Source organism: Lacerta agilis, chromosome 11, assembly GCF_009819535.1.
Source record: "Lacerta agilis isolate rLacAgi1 chromosome 11, rLacAgi1.pri, whole genome shotgun sequence".
NCBI lineage: Eukaryota > Metazoa > Chordata > Lepidosauria > Squamata > Lacertidae > Lacerta > Lacerta agilis.
Genome location: NC_046322.1, coordinates 48,751,790 through 48,762,932, shown reverse-complemented (window position 1 = coordinate 48,762,932; position 11,143 = coordinate 48,751,790). Strand labels below are relative to the sequence as shown.

The 11,143-nt window shown below is 42.2% G+C and overlaps 1 protein-coding gene across 1 annotated transcript; it reads right to left on the bottom strand.

Annotated features, from left to right (window-relative positions):
* Positions 1–330: 330 nt before the first annotated feature.
* On the bottom strand, positions 331–10,293 carry ISOC1 (isochorismatase domain containing 1). Its single transcript, XM_033164148.1, has 5 exons — positions 9,821–10,293; positions 5,184–5,303; positions 4,840–5,043; positions 4,369–4,485; positions 331–1,728 (listed from the first exon to the last, which is right to left on the bottom strand). Exons 1-5 carry the CDS (start codon positions 10,250–10,252, stop codon positions 1,582–1,584), a joined length of 1,020 nt encoding a protein of 339 aa, XP_033020039.1. The 5' UTR covers positions 10,253–10,293; the 3' UTR covers positions 331–1,581.
* Positions 10,294–11,143: the final 850 nt, after the last annotated feature.

Sequence of the window (11,143 nt, the reverse complement as noted above, 5' to 3'; positions counted from 1 at the left end):
CAGTTTGGTTCGAATGTTGTTGGGCTGCTCTTGCTCTTTGACAGCTGTTCCTTCATACTTTACCTCCCTGCTTGACAGCACTAATAATAAGACATTAAAATGTAGGTCACTAATGTGGGACACTGATTTCTTCAACTCTTTCGTCTTTTGTCTCCAGTCACATCTTGCGCTCGTTCTAAACTGTGACAAGTTGTTTTCGTTTCGTTTTGTAGAAAATGAAAAACAAATTGCTTTCATCCACACGCTTCCCTCCACAGATAGAACAAGACTTTTGAAAACACGATAAAAGGAAGTGTAGAATGGAGACTGAAGTTTTATATCACAACAAGACACAGTAAACATTTGCATTTATTTGAACATACCACGATTATTTTAAAAGTCAATGTTTGTGGGAAATTTAAGAACTTTCCATCAATGCATGGTTTTTTGTTTTTTAAAAAAATCACAACAGTATTAGTACTGTGATATTGCAAAATATATTCCTATAAAGCCACAAACATACTTGATACAAATCCTAGAACAATTTGAACTCAGTTCTAACATGAATTAATTGGCCTGTATTAAGGGCACTGTTATTCAAATTTACTTCCAGCTATAAAATTATAGATGTCTTTTTCAAAATATACTATTACACCAGACTCCTTTTAAAGCCTATTTAGCATCCATATTGCAGAATACGGCATAAAACTGAAGAAGCTGATTCCACCCCACAAGCTTGCTTGAACTAATGCAAATGCCAGATGGAGTTCATTAAATCTAGGCATACAGGGATTAAAAATAAATCCCCCAACGCATCCAGAAAAAGTTATTTTAGTACTTGGAAATTGAGCATCTTACTATGAACTGTCTACAAGTGAATTAATGTCACTCACTTCAGTGTCATCTGTCACTCACATATTCCCATTAACAAGCTGACAGAATTGCTCTTTATTTTAAAGTGAACATCAACCTGCAGACTTTTTTCCAGTTAGAAAGGACTTTGTAACACCATTTAGTAATAAAGTCTTGGATAACCAAGAATCAGCTTTGCTAAGCTACCTTCTAAAGTATTACATCTATATTGCCTGTTCCCTTAGCTTCTTCTTCTGACTATAAAGCAGCATTCCTCCCCCACTCAACCACCCACCCAAAGTGTATATATATCTCATTTTATTTAAAATATGATTCTATTTGTAGAATGGCAAAACGTTATGTTTCACATTTATCTATGTCACTGTATTATTAGTACAAAAAATAAAACAATTCCAAAGTACATTTGCACAATCGAGGTTTCACAAAAATATGCACTTTTCTGAACTGTGTTACAATCAGTGGGTACAGTAGAGACAAACAGGCACCTCTGTTTTAAAAGTTTGTTTGACAACAAAAACGATCCTATGGTACCCAGAGCCTTGGAACAACTGTGACTAACAGAATACACTCGCACCTGAACAGCATAACCAAACAAATTCTGCTAAGGCAAGCACAATTACATCAATTTGCAGGTGATGTGTCTGTGTGTGTCTGTGTGTGTGTACGCGAGTGAGAAAGTTTACATCTTTGACTCTCTGTTACCAAATGGTCTTTCAAGAATGTCGTCTTTTACACTTTGGAGAGGAGCCCTGACTCTGGAGCACTTGCCTTAATGAGGTTCTGGATTTCTTTGAATTTTGGGTGGTCTTTGTCAGCTATTAGCTGCAGCAATATAGCTTCACTAGTGGTAACGATAATCCCAGTGCGTGCAAGACGCTGAAAAAAAAAAGCAAAAGAAGACAGCTGGGGTGAGTATACGGTGCATACCTAGTGAGTAACTTTTCAACCACAATACCACTGCCTCTGCAATTTCTCGTCACAGGTGAGGGAGGTCCCAGGTAAGGAGGACTGGCAACTTAAGATGATAGAATACACGGAATTAGCTGGTCTAACACAGAGAAGAAGAGAGCAAGAAGAATGTTATTTAAAGAGAAGCGGGGAATTTTTTGCCGAGTACATGGAAAACAGTTGTGCACAGCTAGAAATGCTGGCAGTGTAAAGGTAAATTCAACAGTTTAACAAATACCTGAACAATATAAGATGGGAGGACTGAATAAAATGGTTATGGCAAAATATGCAGGAATGTTGGATAAAAGTAAATGAAACATGGAAGGGAAAGGAGGGGAGTCATCAAATGTATGGTACTATGCAAGACGATTATTCTGAGATGTAACACTGAAAATTTAATTAAAACTATAATAATAATAATAATAATAATAATAATAATAACAACAATACAACTTCTCGTCACAATATATTACAGTTCGTTATTTTAAAACAATAGAAACATCCATTACCATTTGTGGGGGGAAACTTCCGTTCTCTTTCACTACAATGTAGGTAGGCTGGATTAAAAATCCAAACGGCTAGGACTTTAAATCACTTATATGAATGGAATAGTAATACACCGGGGGGGGGGGGGGGTCTGCCGGAACTCAGTTCCAGCACTTCTCAGGTGGGCACCATTGCCATTATAAGATAACAAGGGAGGCATTTCTGGTGAGTTCTGGCACCTCTTTTTCTAGCAAAAGAGCACTGGTAATACAAAATGACCTATGTCTTTGGTGAAATTAAACAGGTCATCTCCCATGTAACATATTAAATTTGACAGATCCTTATTAGAGGAATACCCATTTCCCTAATATCAATTTCTTTTTGTCCTGTCACTCTTCTGAGACAATAAAGATATTTTAGCTGCTGGTAGGAGAAAAATATGCACAATATATTAAAGAATACTTGAGAACTCAATGTATTCTCGATGGAAACACTGAGATCAGACGCACACCTTTGCCAATGAAAAATAAGATTTGATTTAGCATGATAGGTTTGTCAAATGGCTGTAGTCGTGGTAAAGAAGTGGGTGAGAAATTATACCCAAAAAAATGCCTAGTTTATAGAGAGATACCATGCTAGTCTGGAACAGCAAAAGAAAGCCTTGTGGTATCTTAAAAACTAATGTTATTTATTATTACAGCATAATCTTTCATTGCTCAGTCAGTTGTGGTACCTGGATACTCCTAACTCTTAAACATTCCAAATATCAACGCAAAAACACACACAAGGAACAAGCAAAAACGAGGAAGCACTTAAATGCTTTCATTCAGAAATTGAGGCAGTAATTAAAAGAACAAAGAAACCTGCAAATGCAAACTTCAAAAATGTTTGGTCCAGGTGGCATTTAAAACAAATAATGACACAACGTCAAAGTTGGGAATTATCTTCTTTGAATATGCCTGGTTTACAAGGCCATAAGAAGTCACCCTAAATCCCCTATAAGAACATGACTCTTGTCCAGTATGTATTAGAAAAGGTGAGGGCAAATGGCTTTGCACTGAGAATTAGGCAGAAACATTTGCCGTTACATATAAAAATTGCTCTCTGCAAGTGGGAGGATAAGAAATAAGTATTACTTAGTGTAGACCTATTGAAAATGAATGGACATAACTTACGTCATGTGGTCGGGGGCGCAATGCTTATGATGGAGAAATAACAATTTCCTCATTGAAAGGAAAGTTAGGGGGGGGGAAGTTTGGCATTTTGTTTTTGGTATAGCTGGACAGTTCAGTTTTAATAGTAAGATGGTTAAACAACATGTCTTAATAACATTTAGTTCCAATGATTTTTATTACAGCAGTTCAATGTTTTGTACCCAAACAGAAAATCATAGAAGCTTTTATTAGTACTTTATGACAGCAGTCCTATAAATACTTATGTCTGAGTAACCCACTGAAAACAGCAGAATTACTTCTCGCTAACTGTGCACAGGATTGCACTCTAGGGATGGTACAGTGAAGAATAGGAGAGGATTGATTATTTTAATGCTAGATAAAATCAGAGGATGAGTCAGTTGTGGTACAGAAAGGAATTTTTATAGTAACACTATTAGATCGGCAGTCGAGACAGAAAGTCTGGAAAAACACATCTATTGTAACCCAACCATCCTGCTATGGCAGAATTCCCTAAATCAAAAACCATTCTTGATGGGATACTGATCTACTTCCCCTCACAAACTTCCAAAAACAATTTCTTATTGAGCTTTCTCCATTGTTGGTCCACTCTTAATATTAAAGCTTAGTAGTTAAAAACAGTAGTGTACAAAACAATCAGCCAAAAACTTAGATAAGTAAGAGACTTTACATGTTTCCTGAATGCAGGTAAAGAGGGCAACTCCTAGATATCCCCAAACTGCATGACTTGGACAAAATAAGCAAGACATATGGATCTCATTGGATTTTCTACCATTTTTGGTTACAATATGGTTCCCACTTCTCTTCCATGTAGTATGAATCCTAAAGTCTATCAGAAAGTTAGTGGTTATGCCCGTCTTGTAACAATTAAAGAGATCAAAGTAGTTACCTCTAGGGCAAACATTCTGTCCATCATACTTCTTGAAGACGTTGCATCAGCCACAATGTGAACTTCGAGACCTCTGCCTACCAATTCCAGAGCTGTCTGTTGGATGCAGACATGAGTCTTGGAGAAAAACAAAAATCAACTTCATCAACTATCACATAAACAGAATATCAATTATTTCAGGACAAGCTAGCTGTTTGTGTATTTGTTTTCCACACAGAGAAAATGTTCCGAATATAAGTGTATATAAGTGATTAGAGCAAGTTTGACAAGTTATATTTACAGATAGCATGTAGCCTATTTGTTCTATTATGGAATAACTTACGGGTTTTCATATATCTGTTCTTCTCTATTTATATAAATATTTTATGGGATTATTGCCGTAACACTAAAAAAATACGAAAACGTCACTTTTATCTAAATTATAATACTTCTGCAGAAAGTCTATAGGCAAGTTATGAATGCAGTACTTACTTCTACCCCAAATAAAACAACACTGCGAACTCCAGGAATCTCTGCTATTGCAGACTCAACTTCAGGTAATACCATAGAAAACTTTGTTTTTGGTAAGACAAGTTTAGCTGCAGTTAAATCTATTTCTTGCACTGTGCTTCCAAGACCTTTAGGATACTGTTCCGTTACAATAACTGGGATTCCTAAAATCCGTGCACCTTGAAGCTGCAAATGGAAAAAGCCCACACAAGAATTAAACTTTTATTTAAGCAATAAATTGTCCATAACAATAAAAACTATACAACAGCAGCAGCAGATAAAATTAGAAACCAGGTATGTTATACTAAGAAACCAAGTAAACTTACTAATCGTTGGCCTACACTGATGATATCTCCAAAATACTTGATAGCAGGTCTAAATCTCTCTTGCATATCACAACAGAAAAACACAGTGCTTGAAGGTGTGAGGTTGCCCAATGTAGTTAACTGAAAGAAAGGAAAAATCAGAAATCAAAGGTCAAACAAGTCCTATTTGAGGGATAATATTTTACAATTGGCTAGGAGCCAAATACCCACTTTAGGTGAGCCCAAAGGGCTAGGCGTGTCCAGCAGGATATTGGACTTTTTCCCCTTTGAACAGCATGCCCCCATGTCATACAGTCAACTCACAAATCCTCCGTTTCAAAACCAAGATGTAACAGCAAGAAGAAAAAGAAAAATCTAAAGCTCCTTCAAGTGTGTTAAACTGGTTACACAATTCTTTGGATCCCAGTCATTATCTGCTGGAATAGCTCTGGCATGCAGTCTTCCAGTACCTGAAGACATGTGCAATCTAAACACATTTCAAGATAAAGGTAACAGGCATCAACACAGATTTGTAAATGCAGCAATGCCGAACATGACGTATTGCAAGTATTATACTTGATAAATTAAAAGCTTAATTTAAAAAACAACCAAGTAAAAAACAGCATTCTAAAGTGAATCGCAGTGGGTCCTTCCCCTATTATGTGATCCCAACTTCACTATTTACATTCAGTCTACTAGGACTGGATAATTGTTCCCCATTCTAAGGAGCTGTGTCAACCCACGGAATCTGCCCCAGGCAGACTGAACCCTTTCTTAAAGTTGCTCTGTTGAAGTAGCACACACAGACACAGAAACACACACCCCACACCATAATGAAAGTCCCCCCCCCAAAAAAAAATCACAAAAGGTTTAAATGCAAAAAACTGGATGCAGAAGGCTTCTCTCTGAAAATCTGCAAAACAAGTTTTCCATTTCCCCGAAGCTAGCACACGACACAGAACTGAAGGAGGACAAAACCATCTTCACCATCCTTTAAAGCACTGTTAGTCTTTATCCTTACTAATGTCACTCTGAATACGGGAAGAACCTCTGCTGACCCTTACTAATACAACCATGTTAACCCCTAGGCATAATTCTGCAACACACACTTTCTAATGTATGTCTATTTAAGGAGAAGGTTTGCAGCTCGGTAGTAGAACTCACGTTTTGCATGCAGAAGGTCAACCTTCAGCAGTTTCTGGAAAGACTCCTGTCTCGAACCCTGGAGATCTACGGCTAGTCAATACCCAACTAGGTAAACCAATTGTCCGAGTCGGTGTAAAGACAGCTTCTTTTGTTTCTAAAACATAGGATGGAATCCAGGGAACTGTGAGCAATATTCTGCTCATGCAGTGGGGCTTTCCCAGCTCTTCCATCTCACTGCAGCCCCTTGCACCTTCCCAGGAGCTGCAGCTAGAAGAAATCAAAACTCACCTCCCATATGTTAGTGGAAGTGGCTCTTCGGACTGCACTCGTAATTTTTCAACAGTGTAAGCAGCTACTTGGGAATTATTTTATGTCCGTGATAAGCATGCGTAAAGTTGCTTAAAAGATGAAAGTTTAAGCTGGAGCTGACTCAACATCATTGAATGCAGCGCGGCTTAACTTTAACACCCTTCCAAGTACCCTTTTTGTGCACACTGGCACAGTTTGTACATCACATTTATCTAAAGTTTACAAGAAACTATGGTTTGACATAAATGAGAAGCAAGCCGGTGTCTGTTGCTCAAAGCTTCCCTGGCACTGCTCCCCCCTGTTCCTATCGCACTGCAGACGAAGACAGCCAGCCTGACTTCTTGCGATGTCAAAACACAGGTTTGTGGCTTATTTCCCTGCAACAAACCATAAGCAACAGGGCCAGGACAAACCTTGTGGTTTGTCTGAAGAGAAACAAACTACAGTACAAGCCTCAGTTCAAAGGACAAGTCAGACAGAGCAGCAGCAGGAGCGCCCTGAGAACTTGTTTCAAACTACGGTTTTAATGTAATGTCTGAACTGGGCTAATGTGTGCTATCAAGGTAAGGACAGCAAACCAAAACAAATGTTTAGCATGGTCTCCTACACTCAGTCTGTTCGGCACCTTGCAATTCAGCCTCCCTTTCATGAGCAGCAGCACACTATTGATTGTTACTGGGACTTGCAGCTCGCAGCTGTGACAGGATGAGAATGCCTTATACTGATCAAAATTGGGTAGGGACAAGTAGAGGAAATGAGAGCTTGCACCTCTATTTTGAGCAAATTTGTGGGATAGTTAAGTGCAAATGATCCGAAGCGATATGTTTAAACTAGTCTGTTTTTTAAATAATACGGTGCCTGACTCTGAACAGGATCAGGCTGTTATTGTTCCTCAAAACACATTCACTAATTGACAAAGAGGCATTACTGCATGTACAGTTTGTACTTGTATGCTGTGGCGGTGGATGAAAGTTCCCTGCATTCTCCTGAGGTTACATGCCCTTACACACTTGCTTTCTAGAGACGTATTCTCCACTCAGCTATGTTTCCAAGTGGATGCTTTGCGTAGATTTTTTTTATATAACTAGTCTCACATACCTAGTTCAAATTGAATGCATTTCCAAATGCCTTTTTCCTAAATCTGCAAACTCTTACTTTAATTTTGGACTGAGAATACTTTCCTTGCCAGCTTCAGGATAACATGCAGAAGCAAACAGACAAACACGGTAATGAAAGCCCAATATAAAATACACAAAACCGTGAGAGACACTATAATATGAACTACAAGAATATTATGAAAATATTTAAACAGGAACTTATTTATATCAACAAATAGACTGAAATCACATAAAACATGTATGCAAGTATCTGCTTGAAGGCATGATCTATGGCTTATCCAAATGATCAGCTCTGAAATGATCTGCACCTTCAGAGCTGATCATTTGGATAATAAGCCATAGATCATGTGATTTAAGTCTATTTGTTGATATAAATAATTTCTTGTTTAAATATTTTCATAATATTCTTGTAGTTCATATTGTAGTGTCTTTCACGGTTTTGTGTATTTTATATTGAGCTTCAGGATAACATCAGTCCGAAAGAAGGCTCTCCTTCGTATTGCCTTTGAGACCATTTCTGGCTTTCTGCGGCAGGGGGGCACTTTTGTCCCTGGATTATCAGCTGGGTGATGTGAAAGGCACTCCCAATTCTCAGTTGGGTTTAGATGAGAAGCCCTTACCCTCATCAAAATTGAGTAAGCTAAAGTTGAGACATGTCAGGAGAGTCAAGCTCCACCCGCCAACATCATTCTCCTGCCTTCTGGAGGTGGGAAGAATCTGATTTCTCCTCCCACCTTCAAGGGATTTCTTGCTACTTTGGCCAGTATTTTAAGTGAGGAGATGGAAGCAGGCCCCACTGAAATTACTGGGTGGCCTAGTCTTAAAATTAAAAACGCTTTGGACCAGATTACCAGATGGGCTGTGCAATGGAGCCCCCCTTCGCATCTCACCTGAGCCACAAACACTTTACATGGCTCTAGGAAGAAAGCCCTCCTCTCTTTTTGCCTCTGTTACCCAAGCCCATACCAACAATTCTCTGATGAAAATAGGGAAGTCCTATTCCATGGTGATGATAAAAAATAATATATTTATACCCCACCCATCTGACTGGGTTGCCCCAGCCACTCTGGGCAGCTTCCAACTTATGTAAAACCATAATAAAACATTAATCATTAAAAAAAAAACTTCCCTATACGAGGCTGCCTTCAGATGTCTTCTAAAGGTCGTCTAGTTACTTATCTCCTTGGTCACATTAACTCCATACCCTCCAACATTTCTCTGATGAAAATAGGGATGTCCTACCATACCTGTCAATGAAAATAGGGGCGTCCTAAGGAAAAGCAAGACCTTCTGGGATCAAACCAGAAACCGGGACGGCTTCTGTAAATCCGGGACCGTCCCTGGAAAATAGGGACACTTGGGAGGCTCTGCAAGTGCCATGCTGGAATTGGCCTACCCTCCAAGGTTGGTGGTAAGGATCACTACACATGGGGGCAGCCAGGATTTTTGTTGGGGGGACAGGGGACAGAACCGATGTGACAGGTCAGTTAAGTATTTCCAGTGGGTTTTTTGAGGAGGGGGCGCAGCGGTACACATACCCCTAAACATTTTGTGAATCTAAGTTTGGCCACAACAAGGGACAGTATTTCAATATCAATAGGAAAATGAGAGTACCCCTAAACATTTTTTAAAGAAAAAAAGCACTGAATATTTCTAATGTTTTACTTGATGGGGGGGGGGGGGAGGCAGCTGCCGCCCTCTGCTACGCCCATGTCACTACACACTTCAGACATGCACCTTGCAGCTGTTTATAAGAGAAAAGGAATGCAAGAGAAAGAGAGAGAGAGAGAGAGAGAGAGATTTATTCTTTTCCCTCTGGGCAGGAGGCAGACCTGGAGTTCGTCCCGCGCGTTTGGGCGGCAGGGAACCAGCAAGCTGCCAGCCGGGAGAGTTCACCACCTCCTCCTCCTGCAAACGGGAGAGGGTGGGGGGGGGGCGAACGGATCTCCCCCTTTCGGTGACGGGGAAAGTGAGCAGGGGAGACCCACAAGGTGCCCGCCCCCGCCCCCCAGCGCAAAGAAATGGGTCTGGGTGGTGCACAAGGCTCGCCCCGCTCCTCCTCCCCCGCCTCTCCCCCGCGCCCACCTGTATCTGCAGCGGCACGAGGCGCACTTTGCACCGCTCGCCCACCAGGAACCCCTTGGGCAGGTCGATGTACTGGCTCCACTCGTCGGAGAACAGCTGCACCACGAACTTGCGGTGCATGTCCAGCTGGTCGCCGTAGAGGCTCAGGAACTTCTGGATCAGCACCTCGTAGCCCGAGCCGTGCGGCACCGTCGAAGGCCTGGCGAACACCGAGAAGCAGAACAGCACCGGCACGGAGCCGGGAGATGAGCCGCCGACGCCGGCGGAGCCTTCCACCAAGGGCTGCTGCTGCTCCGCCGCCGCCATGTTCGCGGGCAGCCGCTCCAGTTCCGCGCCTCCGCTGCTCCTCCTCCTGCTACTGCTGCCGCCTCCCGGCCAGACGGGGCGCGCCGGCGGCTCCCAATCGCGGCTCCTGCTCCTCCTCCTCACCATGGGAGCCAGCCCTGCCTTGACTCGCCTGGCCGGGGCGGAGCGCGCAGGTGGCCGCCGCCGCCAGCAGCAGGGGCCGCAGCAGGGCGCGCTTCGCTTCCCCTCGAGCCTTCCGCGACCGCCCTCAGGCCGCGTCCCCGTTATCGCCTCGCCAGGAGCCGCTCCGTCGTCTCCTTCCCCCCACGCAATCCACGCGCGTTGTGCTTGCTGGCTGGGGCGGAAGGATACGGGCGGGCGGCTTGCGCTGTGGAGGGGTGGGGGGTGGGGGGAATCTGAGGTGGCCAGTGACGGTGCTTAGAGGCGGTGGCCGCGGGGAAGCAGGGCTATGATGGCTGCTGCTGCTGCTGTTGCTGCCGCCTGGCATTCTGAGGGGAAATTCGGGATGGGGTGATAAATGCCCCTTCCCTCGTTTCCTCTGCTCTTGTGGTTTCCATCTGCAGGGGAATAATTATACCACGCCAAGCAGATGCCAGCACCACCCGCGCCAAAAAAAGAGAGGCTGTGCCACTTTGGGGTTTTGGCCAGTCAAATGTTTTAAATCCCTCCAACATTTCCCTGATGAAAATAGGAACGCCCTATTCCAGAGGTTTTCGACTTTTTGGGTCCATGGCTCCCCTGCCAGTGCCGGATTTACGTATAAGCTAAGAAAGCTATAGCTTAGCCCCCCCCCCCAAAAAAACCTAGATGTACATTTCCAAAATATAAGATAAAAAAACCAAAATGAAATCTATATACAGCAGCAGTGTTTTGTGTTGTGTGGGCTCCTATGATGGAAGTAATGGGCCCCGCCTGCTAGTCTGCTCCATAAAATATCACTGGTTTGCTCAATTCTGTATATTGGGTGCCTACATGCTGCATGTGCAAATGGCTTTAGATACCTATTATGTCCATAAA

Bases quoted from the DNA above. Each gene is read 5' to 3' on its own strand.
- ISOC1 (XM_033164148.1), bottom strand. From the start codon at position 10,252: ATGGTGAGGAGGAGGAGCAGGAGCCGCGATTGGGAGCCGCCGGCGCGC. The intron at 5,304-9,820 runs GTGGGCGCGGGG...CCTTTCTTTCAG, and splicing joins TCGTGCCGCTGCAGATACAG to TTAACTACATTGGGCAACCT. The intron at 5,044-5,183 runs GTAAGTTTACTT...TTCCATTTGCAG, and splicing joins TCAGTGTAGGCCAACGATTA to CTTCAAGGTGCACGGATTTT.